Genomic DNA, 17,383 nt, shown 5'->3' with positions numbered 1-17,383 from the left:
GTGGTAGCTGTTGCATATTTTATATATCACAGTGTAATGCAGCGATGACACTAGTTTCTAATTGCGCAACAGATTCATTTATAAGAGTTTCAAAATATCTCTGCATTCACAAAATCTCTGCATTCATGCTTACAGCTCAGCTTCTAATAGCTTCTGTGGAGTCTGTTTAGTTTGCTCTGAGTCAACATCCAAGCTTAACCAACAAAGCACAATGAGCACATCAATTACCAGATTGACATAATCAAACACAGGTCAATTAAACCATTAAACATTATAGTAACAAATTCCACATTCTAGGCTCTGGGTAAAAAAGTTTCTTAGGACGTTGATTATCTTTCTATCAATGGACCTTAGTTTTGGACTCCCCTACAAGTTGAAACATCTTCTCTATGTTTACCCGATTGAATCCTTTCATAATGTTAAAGGCCTCTATCAGGTTATCCCTCAGCCTTCTCTTTTCGAGAGGACAGGGCTCCAGACTGTTCAGTCTTTCCTGAAACATATAACTTAACTACAATGACCTTCCAATGGATTGGAATAGTTACCCAACACTTGCCATTGAATCCACATGCTAAAGAAGTAAAGAGCAGCTGTGAACTGTGGAACGATAGCTCTGCATGGACCAGGTCTTTTGTAAGGCCAGGAAGAGTAAGTCAGTGGAGAAAAGAAGACATGGTAGTGGAAATGTGGAGTGCCTTTCCAATCGGCAGTAAACAATACAATAGCATAAACCAACAACATACCGAAAACTTTTACAGATAACTGTTCTTCCACACTTCCTGCTTTATTTGTCGCCCTGCAGATGTAAGACCCTGTATCCTCCCGGGCAATGTTCCTTATCGTCAGCTCTGTGCTTGTCTTCAATGAGTACTTATCTTCTTCTTCAATGAGTCTCCCATTTCTGCAAGGTGAAAGAGTGAAAACTCACAATTACAGGATCAAAAGAAAGTGTCATCTTACATTCCCATATAGACCTTATACTCCAACCAAAGCCTTCACTCTCGGGCATCAATGCATCCACCCTGTGCCACGGGGTTTATGTCCCCATCTGCTGTTACCACCTCACCTTTCCATCCCAACCCCTGCCTGCCTCAATTATGAGATCACCTCCATTAAATAAAGGCACAAGAATTTCCAGCAACACAACTTGGGCCAATTAGTTTCTGAAAGAGCAAAGAAGTATGTGATTCTTCATCAGACACTGATGTTGACGACCTGTCATTTCATTTCCGGCACTTTTTGTCCTTATTTCAATTTTCCAGCATTTTCACTGTTTTCTTTTTGTCTCTTTTTATTATATGCTTTCAGATGATTGCTCAGAGACAGCCTCTGGTAGGTATTTTTGTTCAGAGGCTGCTCTTCACTGACACAATGCAGTCACTGACAGACATTTCATGCTGTCGCTAAAGGGGGTAATCTACACAAATAAAGGCTGAAATTGCCCTGTGGATGAGGAACACAGCAATATGTTCACATGAAATTCCTATCCCACTTTAACAAAAGGATTAACTGTTTTGAAACAAAATCTTCTTTGAAGTGGCAGGCAGGGACAGCAATGTGCATGTGTACAGCACCTTTAATATAGGGAAACATTGCAAGGGCACTTCACAGGAGTGTAATCGGACAGGAATTGACACCAAGCCAAAGGAAGGGAGATTAAGAGGGGTGACTGAGAGCTTGGTCAAAGAGTTAGTTTTATGGAAGGTATTAAAAAGGGGGAATGAGGGGTGGAGAGGGAGAAGTTTTGAGTGGGGAAGTTCTAGATCTGAGGGCCTAGGAGGCTGAGGCAGGGCTGCCATTGGTGGAGTGAAGGGAGTAGAGTTGCATAATGTTCAGCGCTGACAAATGCAGAGATCCCGAAAGATTGCCAGGCCGGAGATGCAGAGTTGGAAAGCCCGAGGTTGAAATGCGAACGCAGGATTGAGGAAGTTTAAGCTGACAGGTTCAGGGGCTGGGAGTCATTGTACGTCAGCAAACACAGGGAGTTAGAATACAGTCAGCAGGGTTATGAATGTGCCCAAGTTTGTAGGGGGTGCAATGTGGGAGGCCGGCTAGGGGTGTTTTGGAATAGGAGGTATGGCGGAGGGTTTGGAAGGGCTGGGGCTCAATGTGAATCAAATAGACCCCTTCACCCTGTGACAGTAATGGAGATGAGTATAGAATTTGCAGCCAGGGAATAAAGTTTGTGTTGGAAGGGAGCAATAATATTTGGCTACAATTGGATAGGTAAGTGTGGAATTGGGTGAGGGCAATTCCATTCAGTTAGACATAGAAATTAACATTATGGCTACAAATAAATTAATTAATTCATTACAGATATTAATGAATTAAAATATAAATTCAATTATGAATTAATCAATTACAATATGAATGCAAATATTAATTACTGATTAATCTAATAAAGTGGTAATTACTGATATTAATCATTTAGTGTTTGTTACCGCAATGAATTAGAGAGTTCATTACTGATTGGCATCAATTAAAGTGTTAAATACTGATATGCATGAATTAACATATTAATTACTGGTATGAATCAATTGAATTGTTAATAATTGAATTTAATTAATTGGTATGGTTAATCACTGATATTAATTAAAGTATTCTTCAATGCCCTGCTGCAAAGAGCATGTGCATATCAGGTGATGACAGGATCGAGCTGAGCTGTGACGGCTCTTATAGTTGGGCAGCCTGCCAACACTCACTGCCAAGGCGGGCTTGTGAAGCAGGAGCACTGGAGAGAGTTAATCGATCCAATGGAACCATAGTCCAGCTGAAGCCACCATGAGAATAGGAAGAAAGCTCTTTGGCTGAACTTTCCTGATAGTCATTGAATTCTGCTCTTCATGTTCACGTGTACTGTCGCTTCTAAACACTGACAAGGTTGGAAAACTGACATCCAGAACATTTCTAGTTAAATTGTACACTATTGCATCCTGTTTTGAACCCACCACTTAAGGCAAATACATTTATTAGCAGGTGTCTCTGGGCTTTAGGTGGCAGATTTATGAATCTGACTGCATAACTGTATATTTATCCCCCAGTAAAAGAACATTCAATTTATAAAGTATAATTCACATACAATTACAATTGACATCTGTCATTGCTTTATGATATGTTTGTGCTTCCTCCTTCTCATCCTGTGAATAAACCCATGGTACGCCCATAAAAGTATAGTTAAGAGCTGGTTTACAGTGTTGCATAAAAGAGCTGTTAAACGTTCTGTATATTGACACTGAATTTGTTGCTGCTGAGTATCTGCATGACCCGTCATCCTAATCGTTTTTATTAAATGCCAGAGCCAGCCTGCTATCTCCTTCACTGGATTCTGAAGTGATTTTGGACATAGCTTCATGTTAAAACCCTGTCGTATTGTAACGGTTGATTATGCTATAATTTCAGTATGAACACTGGAAAAAAGGAACATACAAACTGGGGCAAGAAAAGACCGTACTATCCCTGATCCGGGAGCTGTTGATGGGACAGTGGAGACTCAATATATTCTACATGCAGATTCTGAATTGAGAGTTCTGTTCCTCAATGGCACCAGCATAATGTCTGTTGCCCCTCGACTCCCTGGTGGCTTAGTGGTAGCACTTGCACCTTTGAGAGTAGGTTGTGGGTTCAAGTCCAGAGACCTGAGCACATAATCCAAGCGTACACCTCAGATCAGAACTGAGGGAGGGGTGCATTGTCAGAAGTGCTGTCTTTTGAGAGATGTTGAACTGAGGGCCCACCTTCCCTATCAGGTGGATATAAGATATCCCATAGCGCCATTTGAAAAAGAGTAGAAGAGTTTTCCCAGTGTTCTGGCCAGTATTTATCCTTCACTATACTATCTGTATCTCATTTCTGTTTGTGGGAGCTTACTGTGCATGAACTGATGCCCTGTTCTTCATTGGTTATGATGTGCTTTGAGACATCCTGAGGTTACAAAAGGTACCATATAAATTCAATTTATTTTCTTGGTCTGAATCTGACACCCACAAATCTACTCCCGCACACTCTCTTTGCTCTTCTTATTTCCACTTTCAGTCTCATTTATACTCGTTGTCTTCAGCTTGGTTCACTATCAAATTATCATGAGCCTCTTTATTCTTCTTCATTTTAGTCTCTATATCTTTAGCCAACCAGGGCACTCTTGCTTTAATGCTCTTTTTCCCACGTCACGAGGATGTGCCAGCAATGAGTTTGTAACCAGATTATCTCCTGTTTGAAACCTCATTTTCTAAATTGCTCATTTACTATCTTACCTGCCAATTGTTATGATCCCCATGGGGGAACCATAAACCAAAATAACCATTTAAAAAAAAAATCATTCATGGGATGTGGGCGTTGCTGACTCAGCCAGCATTTATTGCCCACCCCCAATTGCCCTTGTTCAGAGGGCATTTTAAGAGTCAACCACGTTGCTGTGGGTCTGGTGTCACATGTAGGCTAGACCAGGTAAGGATGGCAGGTATTAGTGAACCAGATGGGCTTTTGTGGCAACTGACAATGGTATCATAGTCATCATTAGACTTTTTCATTCCAGATCGTTATTGAATTCAAATTCTACCATTGGCAATGGTGGGATTCAAACCCAGGTCCCCAAACCATTACCCCTGACAATACCACTGTGCCACTGCCTCCCCATAACCCCCAAATGAAGAAATTATCAACAAGATCCCGCTTTTTGTAACTTTTATTTTAACACAAATCAGAACCAATTCAAGTTAAACATGAATTAACCAGCAAATGATGCTAAAGATAAAAATGTAAATTTCACTTTAAAATAATTGATGCAACAAAGATACAAATGACACATCTCTTCCCGCGGACATGTGGCACCTACATAGCTACACGGTTCCACAATAGGCTGTTCTATATTCACGCAGAGTAGGTCAGGAGTCTTCTCTGTCAACAGCTTTCACCTTTAAGTGTCACACTTACAATTAACATCCGTAAGGCACATTTTCACAAACCTTCTCTCCCTTGGGTCACGACAATCCTGATGGTGCAGCTTTACAGAGTTTCCTTTTTACTGATCAACCCCGGTTCACAGTTTGGCCACTTCTGGGAAAACACTCAACTCTTTACCATCTCTGAGTTATTCACACAGCTTTCCAGGTTTTAGACCTTTATAGCCAGCTGACACAGTATCCCCATGAGTTCCCGTCTCCTTTTCTGCCGAACAGAAAAACTGACCTCTTCCTGAGGGAGGTTTGCTTCTTTTCCTCACAATAATTTGGTGTGTTCCTCTTTTGGTCTCTGTCTGCTTTGTCTTTGTGATTACATCTGTACACGGATCGCCTCGTCCCTCCAGCTCCTCTGCTTATGGTTATCCTTTGTATCTGCAGCTCACCTTTGTGTCTTCAGCTCTCCCTTGTGCCTGGCAGCCCCACAGCTTCTGGTCTTAACTTCCTTCCTGTTGGTACTGCTTCCAGGTCAAGGGTCACTAGGTCACATGGGCCAGTATTTCTTATTACCCAAGAAAATTGCAACTGATTCTTTTACAATTGATGCAAACCCTTAAAAGTCCTTTTTGAAACATTCTTAAAAAACAATTACAGATCCCACAGCTATTTGAAAGGAACTATAATTTTTCCTTACTGCACTGCTTCTGGGTAAATGGTTGTCACGCAATCACCTGGACCAGACCTCTATTCAGCTCATTGAAATTACTCCTCCTCCAGTTGAATATTTTCACCTTTGATTTTGCTTTGTCCTTTTTCATAAGTGGTCTAAACATAGCAGGCAGAATTTTGCCCTTATCGGGCAGGCTCGGTGGGGGCGGTTGGGGGCCAATAGGCCTGCGATTGGGGCTGGACCGCAATTTCACGAAGGCAGCCCAATTAAGGCCTGCCCAGCATGAAACGTGAGTGACAGCGCTCAGCGCTGAGTGCTGACTGTACAGGCGGGGGAGGAGAGTGAGCACGAACTTCGCACATGCACGCAAGGGCGCACTTGAAAATCTCCCTGAAGCACAGAGCTGCCTCAGGGAGGTGAACAGTTTGAAAAATTAGAAATAAAGATTTTAAAAATGTTATGAAACACAGCCCCCACTCGCTGCTCTGTCACATGAGTGGGCACATGTTATAAATGAAATTTAAACAATTTTATTTTGTTTTTATCTGATGTTGAAAACCTCATCCCGCCCGTGGATGAAGTTTCCAAAAAAGTGCAAAGGCCGCTTGGCCTTTTTGCCTGCCCCGTCAACCATAAGGTTAATTGATACGTTAATGGCCTTAATAAGGCCTTTTAATTGTTGGCGGGTGCGCTGCCGATTCCCGCGTGCGCCCGCCGACTGAACTATCGCGCGACTGCGTGTTCACTTGGGGACGCTTGCCCGACATCAACGCACGTCATTTCACGCTCGAGCGGGTCAGGTGCGCGCCCGCCTGCCGAGGTGAAAATTCTGCCCACTGTTATTATGATCATTGTTTCTCAAATGCTCCCCTTCTAAGGCAGAGATAAGGGACACTTTTTACTCTCAGAGGGTTATTAGTATGTGAGAATCTCTTCCCCAGAAAGCAGTGGAGGCTGGGTCATTGAATTTATTCAAGGCAGAGTCAGACAGATTTTTGATAAACATAAGGGTTATGGGGGGGGCAGACAGGAAAGTGGAGTTGAGGGCACAGTCAGATCAGCCATGATCTTATTGAATGGCGAGGCAGGTTGAAAGGCCAAACAGCTTATTGCTGCTCCTAGGTCCTATGTCTTCCAATGTCCTATGAAACATATTCCACTAGCCCCACTTTAAATGCCAGAACTAGATCCAGCACTGCTTCCTTCCTCATTAAAGAACATACTGATGAAAATGTTCCTTTGTACACATGTCAAGGATTCTCTTCTTTTTTGTCCTTTACGGTGTTGTTTTCTTAGTCTACACTGGAATAACTGAAGCCCTCCATTATCACCACTCTAATGTTCTTACACCTTTCTGCAATTTGCTTGTAAACTTGCTTCTCTATATCCTTCCCATTATTTGCTGGCCTATAATAGACATCCAGCAGTGTAATAAGTCCTCAATTGTTCTTTAACTCTAACAAATTAGACTCTGTTAAGGAACCCCCATGTCCATTATACCATTCTAGTGCTGTAACAGTATCTCCGCTCATTACTGTTACCAGCCCCACCCACCTTATTTCCCTCCCTACCTTTTCTAAATACATACGAGACAGGAATATTAAACGTATGCCTCCCATTGTTTGAGCCAGGTGTCTGGATCATGTGAGGATTTGTGCCTGCAGCTCGCCAATCTTGTTTACCACGGTCTGTTCATTTACACACATGTACTCTCAACCCATCTTAGTCTGCCTTGCATTTACCCTGTCTCATCTCCAACTTCCGAACATTCTCTATTCTAATGCTGTTTGCCTCACAGTCCCCTGTATGACTGGCACCTCCTCTCTCATGTTTCAACCTGGAGTCCTTCCCTATGCCAAATTAGTTTAAAACCCTCCCACACAGCACTAGTTAATCACCCTGTGAAGATATTTGTCCCAGCCCTGATCAGTTGTGACATATCCATCTTGTACAGATCTGAAACAAAAACAGAATTACCTGGAAAAACTCAGCAGGTCTGGCAGCATCGGCGGAGAAGAGAAGAGTTGACGTTTCGAGTCCTCATGACCCTTCAACAGAACTGAGTAAAATTAGGAGAGGGGTACAGATCCGTCCTGACCCACATCTGATCCTCATGTCCCAGAAAACTGAAACTATCCCTTCGACCCCATTCCTGCAGCCACACATTGATGCCTCTTATTTTCCTGCTGCTATAACTCACTAGCACATTTTACTACCTTTGAGATCCTGCTCATTTACTTGCTCCCTATGAAACTCCACGGGTCTTCAACCCTTTCCCCACTTACATATGGGCCAGACTATTACGCTGTGCATGCGGGCACGTGCCAGACACGCCCGAGCGTGAAATGACACGTGCTGACGTCGGGCGTGGGTCCCGACATCTTTGCACAGTCTCACGATATTTCATTCGGCGGGTGCGCCCTGGAGTCGGCTGCGCGCCAGCCAATAATTAAAAGGCCTATTAAGGCTATTAACAACTGCATTACCTTGAAATTTATGCTGACCGTCCAACCTGACGGTTGGCGGGCAGGCGAAAAGGCCAAGCCAAATATATTTTAGGAAACCTCATCCATATACGAGATGAAGTTTCCTCAAGCTAATAATTACACATTAAACAGCTCTCTCCCCACCCCCCACCGCCCGCACAGGTAGCGCTCAGCTCTGCCACTCGCGCCCACACAGGGCAGGCGTTAACTGGCTCGCCCGCGTGAAACTATAGTGTGGAGCCGATTGCAGGTGGCGGTCAGTTTCCCGCCCACCACTGCCCGCTCCCGCCGAGCCTGCCCGATGAGAGAAAACTCTGATCCATGACTTCTGGTTGTTCCCTTTTTGTCTAATGTTCTGCATTAGTTCAGTGATGCCCTTTACTCTGGCGCCAGGAAGGCAATAAACCGCCTGAGACTCGCATTGGCATTTCTGGAAATGCCTGTCTATTCAACTGACTATCCAGCCCCCTGTGATCACTGCATTCCTGCCACACCGCCCTTAGCTGCAGTCATTTCCCCTCACGTTGCTGTGGATATGCTCCCCCGAGGTGTCCTCTCCCTCACTGGTACCCGGCACTGAGAACTGTTTTGAGCATGGCACTCTTCCTGTACTGTCTGCCTCTTCCTACCCTGTCAGACGGCCACTCAATGATCTCCTCAGCCCTCTCTCGCTGGAGTGACCATCGCCTGAAACATGCGTCTTAGAACCGCTCAACGTCCTCCACGCTCTGCAGTGACTCCTCAAGCTTAGAAACTCTGAACTTGAGCAACTTGAGGCATTTCCTGCACACGTGGTTGTCCAGGACACACGTACAGTAACCTGGTGTTCCCACTTGGCACAGAAATTGCAGGCAGTTGGTCTCATGACTTGCTCAGAAGTCTAACTACTGCAATATGGACCGAAAAACCTGACATAACATTGCAACTGGTTAACTTTCAGCTGTATATAATGACCATAGTTATGCTGTGAGAATGCACAGAAGACACAGGGCGGAGTTGTCCCAGAAACCGGCAAAGTCCGATATGGGGCGGGAAAATTGGCACGTGACTCACCGACGACAATTGCGGCTTTTTCCACCACAGCGTGCGCCACTTTGTTTAAAAGATTGAGAGGCACGGTTTTTACGGTCAGATCGTTGGCAGGTCGGCCGCTGATTCGCCATGGCTGCCAAAGGGAGGAAACATGCTGCCCCCAAATTTAGCGACGCCTCCCTCGATCCCCTACTGGACGCAGTGGAGGCCCACCGTGATGTCCTCTACCCCCGCCCTAGGGGAAGAACCTCATCCAAGGTGATAAATCCAGATGGGAGGCGGCAGCAGTGGTGGTCAATGCCAATGTCCTACATAAGAGGACAGCCACCAGTGCCGAAGGAGGGTGGATGATCTCCTCCGTTCCGCCAAAGTAAGTCACTCCTTTCATCACTCTCAACTCACATACTCACAAACCCATCACACAGCCACAGGGATCTCACTCACTGCCAGCTCAAGAGACATCACCATTCACTCTCTCTCACACACACCTTCATCTGCCCTGAATATCATGCCCTAGTCTCATCCATGGCAGCACCCGCCACCCACACATGCCAGGCATCTTTATCATCTGGCCTGGCAGGCATCTTGCTTACACTCTCTCCATCTGTATTCATGCAGGACAAGCTGGCACACAACAAGGGAGAGGTCGCAGACTGGTGGAGGAATGCCCAACATCAAGGTCCTCACAGACTTTGAAGATAAAGCCATCCAGCTGGCCAATGATGACCTGGACCATTGTTGTGCTGACGGTGAGGTCAATCAAGCGAGGATCCAGCAGTGCAACATCCATCAGACAACCACGCTGTGAGTGAGGTCCCCTGTTCCGCAGTCCCCTGCCCTGCGCTAATTATCTCAGATAAAAGCAAAAAACTGCGGATGCTGGAAATCCAAAACAAAAACAAAAATAAAAATACCCGGAAAAACTCAGCAGGTCTGACAGCATCTGTGGAGAGGAACACAGTTAACGTTTCGAGTCCGTATTACTTGCTAATTATCTCTCCTTGCTTTCACAGGCACATCTGGGAAGCAGCTGAGCGGGTCCACGAGCCAGGCCCTCGACTCCAGTCCTGAGGACATCACGGAAGAGGAATCCACAGATGCCAAAATTGGAGACCCGTCACAGCGCTCACCCACAACCTCCGCCAGCGCAGAGACACACGCCTCGGTGGGACCGCGCCCTGGAGTAGCATCAGGGTCACAGTCTGGTGAGTGCTTCGCACTGTCTGATCCACAGCAGGTAGTGGCAGGACTTCCCAGATTTCCAGCACTCGGAGGGCTGCTGGAGGCCAGAAATCTGCTGAGTCCGAGTCAAATGAGGAGCCTCTGGATTCGGTCATACGTCCGCTGCTGGAGCTGCAAAGGCAAGCTCAGGAACATCAGGAAGGGATGTCCGCTGAACTCCTTAGATTGCAAGGCACGATGGAGGAGCCTGTCCACCTTCGGTTTGAGGTGATAGCACCAGAATGCCCACGCCATGGAGACCACGGTGCAGGACATTGGCCCTGCACTGCTGCAGGAGCTGCATTCCATCGCTGAGGCACTTGCAGGCATGCACCAGTGTCTACGCAAGAAGGTGGGGGTGGATCATCTTGACCTCATTCCAGCTGCCCCTTCCTCTCAAACAGTCAATCAGGGGCCCTCGGGCACCCATAGGGCGGAGGGTCAGCAGGTGCACACCCCGGGGCCATCTACCCACGTGACTCTGGGAGTGTCCGGATTTGAACCCCCTCTTCCTGTGACCCTAGCAGCTCCAGCTCCGCAGGCTGAGGAGGGTACCACGGCCACATAGCAGGACCCTGAAAGCAGGCTGGGGCCCCTCCAGGTCACGGCTCTCCAGAGGATGCCTGCCAAGGCCATCACGGGCAACAGGTCGTGACAGTCAGCAGGCCACCTCCACCTCCGCTGTGGATATCGAGAGAGCACCAAGATGTTGCAGCAAGGTTAGGAAGGTGTGGTAATTATGGCTTTGTTTAGTGTGTAATGTACCTTTAAAAATAATACTTGTAAGCAAGATCCCATGATGTGTAGTAATCAATTGGAGGGTGCTGCAGGCTCCCTCTAGCAGGCAGTGTAGCGATAGGGTTAGAGTTAAAAGCACACATTAGTAGCTGCTAAGCACATTGCAAGTAAACTTGATGTTTCCACCCAAGAATTGTTTGCAGATCAATTCTATTACCAATAGGAGCAACTCGGCCACCCTTACAACAAGAAGATCAAGAAGATGTAGTTTAATTACGTCGGCACAGGTATTAATCACTCGCGCTTAACGTTGACTATTCTAAATACATCTGAAGACTGTCTCCTCGTCTATGGCTCCTTGTTCTGATGGGCAAAGTTTGTGTGATTCAGGTGTGAAACCTTTCTTCCTGCACAAAATGGAGGCGACTGTCACAGTCCAGGGCCTCTCCCCTGTGCAGTGTGTAACCCTTTGAGCACAGTGATGGTCTGGCTTCAAAGTCACTCTCCAGATCAGTGACGCCCGTACCTCCATGTGGCTTTTGTTTGCTGCAAGAATCTCGCACCCCAGGATTCCGTGATGTTCCCTGTGTGTTCTCAGCACTTTAGAGGCGGGGTTGCCCCCCTCCCCCCACACCATCGTGACACCATTCCTGACAGGTGAAGGTGTGGTGCTGAAGGGAACAGGTGATGAAGCCTGCCAAAGGATCAAGTTGTCTGAAAGTCCATGTGCCCGCTGTATCTCAGCAGCGTCTCCAGGATATGAGCCTCTTCACCGACCTTATCTGCGCTGCCCTCAGCCAGGCAGGTGTCAGCCGTTCCCAGATGCAATGTGAAAATCTCAGGAGTGTCCTCACTGCATCTCCTCATCATCCTCCCAGAATCTTGTGGAAATGAGGGCCTAACGAGTACGCCTGCCTCGTCTGGCCGCTGCAATGGCCTCATTGCCTGCACCCTCACCTTCCAGGACCTTATCACCCTCATCCCCTTCGACTCCCTCCTCATTGGAGGAGACGTGCAGCTTTTGCATCCCCTCGTCACCCAGGTCCTCCCCCTTTTCCATTGCCAGGTTGAGTACAAGCAAGAAGCCACTATGATGTGCGACACCCTCTGGGCAGTGCACTGCAGTGCTCCATCAGATCTGTCGAGGCACCAGAATCTCATTTTCAGGGTGCTATTGGTGTGCTCAACCAAACTCTGGGTTGTGGCATGAGCCTCGTTGTACCTTCTCTCAGCACAAGTCTGAGGTTGCAGCATGGGCGTTATCATCCATGTCCTTTGTGGGTGGTCCTTGCCCCCAAGGAACCAACCCTGCATCTTGTGTGGTCCCTGGAAGATGTCAGGGATCTGAGACCTGCTGAGGATGTATAAGTCATGGACGCTTCTGGGGTATCTTGCAACATCTGCATGATCCGTTTGTTATGGTTGCAGACCAGCTGAACATTGAGAGAATGGAAGCCTTTGCGGTCCACATACTGGACTGCTTCTTGCCAGGGAGATTTAAGAGCCACATGGGTGCAATCGATGGCATCCTGCACCTGGGGGAATCCGGAAATCACGGGAAATCGCAGTGCTCTTGCTTCCTGGCTTGCCTGATTTCTGTCCAAGTTGAGAAAGTTGTGTGCCTTGGCAAAAACAGCGTCCCGTGAGCTCCTGGATACATTTGTGGGTGGATGCTTGCAAGATCCCACAAAGGTCCCCAGCGGATTCCTGGAAGTTGAGCACGGTGGTAACTTTAACTGCCACTGGCAGTGGATGCCCTCCGAGTCCTGGTGGTGCCAAATCCTGTAGAAGGTGGCATATGTGTATGGTCAGTTCCCTTGACATGTGCAGGTGTCGCCGACACTGGTTCTCACTCATCTGCAGGTAGCACATGCACCATCTATAGACCCAGGGTCTAGCGATGAGCCTACGAATGACGGCTCTGTGGGGTTCAACCTCTGCGTGCAGAGGAGGTCGTGTGGCTCCCTTGGTCTTCAGGGTTCTTTGGCAAGCCAGATGCCCCAGTCACACTTTCCCCTTCTCTCCTGCCTATAAGCAATGAGACAGACAGCGAGATCACCAGACTCCATGTTCCTGATGATCTCCCCACTGAGGTATCAAAGAGAGAGGCGCAAGGGTCAGCAATTGTCTCCTAGGAACCTCTTTTGGTCAAGTAATCACCTGTGGCTGCCTCTCAAGGTCCCTTAATGTATGCTGGAGAGCCCAGACCACCCCGTGGGTACCCAGTGTTAGTGCATATGATGGTTCACCATGGCACCCCTCAGCACCGCCCCACACCACATAGCCAAGTAGTGGCAGCGTCAGCCACTCGGCTGCATCCTGAACTCTCACCTCAGGTGCGGGCATTGTTCTAACCTGCACACCAAAGCTTCATGGTTTACCTGTATCGTGAGGGTGGCTTTTCAATGCCAACTTAAACATAATGCAAAGGAACATCAGTGTTCGATGGCCACCTTTCCCGGTGGGATCCTCAGGCTTGCCCGGTCATCCAATAGTTCTGCAGCACCATAGCACTCATTCGAGTGCGAAGTGTGTGTGCAAGAGGTTAACAGTAGAGGAGCAATCTTGCAAGATTTTTCGATCTTGCCACCAAACACGTCCGTCATGATCGGGCTTGGAAAACTCGGCCATGATGGGATTTAGTCTAACTGGCCACTGTTAAATTTGCTAGCTTGATCTTTGAAGGAACACAAGGGTTAAGTGAGTGAAAAATAGTAATTGTCAGTTCACCTGTGCATGCAAGTACTCAAACGGAAATAGAACATCCTAAAGAGAATATGGGCCATAAAATGACTGGGAAGCTTGTAATTATAAGGTCAGGTACGGGTCAATTTCTAATTGTACCAATACCTATAATTATATATAAAGACACTGACAGAGAATCTTGAAACTTCTGATTTCCTGGGGGCTATCATGGTGGTCAGAGGAGCGAGGATCTTAAAACAGGGTAATAAAAATAACTGTGAGATGTTTATCAACTGTACGGAATGTTTGTGGGTTTTGCACAGTCACAAAAGACATTTTGAAATGTTCATAGGGACTCTATCCATTAGGTGTGACATCACCTTTGACTACTCAGAGTTGACCATGCAGGGAATAACCAATCTCTGATCGCCAGAGGTTTTGAACACACATGCAGAGGGGCATAAGAAAGGTGTACAGGTTATTTCACCCCTTTTCTATTTTTACTTAGTTCTGTTGAAGGGTCGTGAGGACTCGAAACGTCAACTGTGCTCTTCTCCGCCGATGCTGCCAGGCCTGCTGAGTTTTTCCAGGTATTTTTGTTTCTGTTTTTGTTTTGGATTTCCAGCATCCGCAGTTCTTTGCTTTTGTGCTTGTACCTTTCTTTTGTTCTTTGCTGTACAGCCGGACATAGGCCAACACTTCAGAAGCTACATCTTTTTTCTTGGGCATCTGACCAATGCTCCAGGTGTGAACAGGGATATTGTGAATATTGTCCAGGGAATGTGTAACCCTTTAGTTTCCTGGTTGAGTTAAATTTAGACCTGAGTGACAAAGACCAGTGTTTTTATTTCTGTGGGTTAAAGTAACAGCTGAGGGGCATGGCTGGGGACTGTGTGGATGATTCAGCATTGTGGATACCATCAAGGCAACTGGGTGTGTAAACCTTTGATCTTATAGCTTAACGTAAGGGAGCTGGATGAAAGGGACCAGTTGTCCTGTAGCTTGAAAGGTAAAACACAAACTGGATTGGGAGGATTCAGCTTCTCTGTAAGGTAATTACAAAATGAGGGCCCAACTGAATTGAAAAAGGACTGTTTATAAGTTTTATTTTTCATGGATAGGCCCTGCATGATATTAATCACCTGTTCTTCAGCTATCAGCGTTCTTTTCATATCCTTGTGATTTTGAAACAGTTCAATAACGTTAGTTGAAGAATTTTATAATGCTATACTTTTGCTAGCATCATTATTTATTGTATTCGAGTTTGAACCCTCATAACAGTGCATGAGTTACACATACTTCTGTCATACACATGTCAACCCCCACCTGTGGCACCTCCCCATGCCCATGCAGAAGATGCAACACCTGCCTCTTCACTTCCTCTCTCCTCACCGTCCAAGGGCCCAAACACTCCTTTCAAGTGAAGCAGCATTTCACTTGCATTTCCCCTAACTTAGTCTATTGCATTCGTTGCTCCCAATGCGGTCTCCTCTACATTGGAGAGACCAAACGCAAACTGGGCGACCGCTTTGCGGAACACCTGCGGTCTGTCCGCAAGAAAGACCCAAACCTCCCTGTCGCTTGCCATTTTAACACTCCACCCTGCTCTCTTGCCCACATGTCTGTCCTTGGCTTGCTGCATTGTTCCAGTGAAGCCCAACGCAAACTGGAGGAACAGCATCTCATCTTCCAACTAGGCACTTTACAGCCTTCCGGGCTGAATATTGAATTCAACAACTTTAGATCTTAAACTCCCCCTCCCCCCATCCCCACCCCGTTTCCTCCCCCTCCCTTTTGTTTTTTTCTCAATAATTTATATAGATTTTTCTTTTCCCACCTATTTCCATTATTTTTAAATCTACAACTAATACCTTGTCAACCTTTCCACCCCACCCCCACTAGAGCTGTACCTTGAGTGTCCTGCCATCCATTCTTAATTAGCACTTTTCTTAGATAATATCACCACCTTTAACACCTCTTTGATCCTTTTGTCTGTGACATCTTTTGATTATCTGCTCCTATCACTGCTTGCTTGTCCCTACAACCACCCCACCCTCAACTTCTCTCTCCCCCCGCCCCCCACCTTAGACCAGCTTATATTTCACCCCTCTCCTAACTATACTTCAGTTCTGTTGAAGGGTCGTGTGGACCCGAAACGTCAGCTCTTTTCTTCTCCGCCGATGCTGCCAGACCTGCTGAGTTTTTCCAGGTAATTCGATTTTTGTTTTGGATTTCCAGCATCCGCAGTAGTTTTTTGTTTTTATCTCTTCTGTTTTATATATGTAGCTTGTAGTTTAAACCATGCTTATTTTTGGTTTCTGCTATTTGGGTTTTGCATTGTGTTTTGTGTTTTTATGCACCACAATAAAATGTGAAACTTACAGTGCAGTCCAGTCAAGTTATATTTCACTACAGCACGCGCAGGCACATTATTGTTTTTCTTTTCACTTATTTGTGGTGTTTACGTGAATGGAGTGATTTCATTTTCTAGATTTCCCCTTTCACGAGTTTTGAATACTTAGCTGCAGGGTGACTAGCTGCCCTATATTTTAAGGAATTGTCCATTGGCTGTTGATATCATAAGGGAGGCCCTGTGTCCTGTATTTTCTAGGGCAGCCTGCGGTGACTGACCCTGGGGGTCTGCAGGCTGAGTTTGAGTGATTAAAGTGGCGTTGCCATTGAGTGAGTCAGCCAGCAGAAGGACTCAGCACTCAGCAGGGTAAGTTGTAAACCTCACCCCTCTCAACACCACCCCCGCCCATCCACCACCACCAACACTTATCAAACCCCTACCCTCCTATCTGGTCTCATGGCCAAAGTGTCCCTTCATTTCAGGAGAGCTAATCCACCCTGGGCTAGTAAATTTAACCAGGCTAACTGGACACAACTGGAACCAGCTTGATGATTTAAGCGGCAATAATTCAACTGGGAGCATATCAAGTGGCTGACTCGGGGCAGCTCAACTGGACCAGTTCCAATTTCCGTTGCAAACTAGACCCGTGATTACTGATTTTTTTTCTTCCTGAGATATAACTTTATTTATTATTTAAGTACTTATGAATGGAAGACTTTTATTTAATTCAATTGGATCCCTTTCATGTGGGTATCCTTTCTGTTGTTAATGTTAATTATTTCACTCTAATTAACCATTCTGATTATTTATCTATGGTCCCCTTTAAATGACCCTGCACCTTCTTTCCTCCCTATTGCCACACTTACCAAATTCCATCTACCCACATATCTTCATACCCTTTTCTTAATTTGGAGGGTGGTGTAGAACATTGGAAGTATTTGCAAGCTGAATAACAATCTGTTTAACTGCATCATCCAGGGCCATCAAGTCCTGGAGCAGGATCTGAACCCGGACCATTCCAACATTGATAGAGGAGAGCTACCAACTGAGCCACGAGGGTCCCTCACCAAATCTGTGTTGCCAGCCTGTTTAAGAAGTTCACCAGGCTCTGTGCTTAAAATCTTTATTAAGCTCACAAAACCAGCACTTTAAGCATTCAAAATCAGCTCTTAAGCTGCCGATAACGACACACGCTATATTTGCATTCCCCAATTGGCAGTCAGAGTTGATCTTCCGATTGGATTGCCTTGAAAGCTGAGGCTTGAGATTTCCCCTTCCCCCCCCCGCTAGCATTGCCAACTCT

General features: G+C 46.2%; 1 protein-coding gene across 3 annotated transcripts in view; it reads right to left on the bottom strand.

Annotated features, from left to right (window-relative positions):
• ncam2a (neural cell adhesion molecule 2a) overlaps window positions 1-17,383 on the bottom strand; it is a 1,392,794-nt gene that overhangs the window by 363,861 nt on the left and 1,011,550 nt on the right. For all 3 annotated transcript variants that reach the window (XM_078560368.1, XM_078560369.1, XM_078560370.1), the window contains exon 7: window positions 744-901. In XM_078560368.1, the coding sequence (XP_078416494.1) occupies window positions 744-901 (158 nt within the window). The remainder of the gene's footprint in view (window positions 1-743; window positions 902-17,383) is intronic.

Source organism: Cetorhinus maximus, chromosome 16 (assembly GCF_964194155.1).
Source record: "Cetorhinus maximus chromosome 16, sCetMax3.hap1.1, whole genome shotgun sequence".
Classification (NCBI taxonomy): Eukaryota; Metazoa; Chordata; class Chondrichthyes; order Lamniformes; family Cetorhinidae; genus Cetorhinus; species Cetorhinus maximus.
This window is presented reverse-complemented; position numbering and strand designations above follow the sequence as displayed.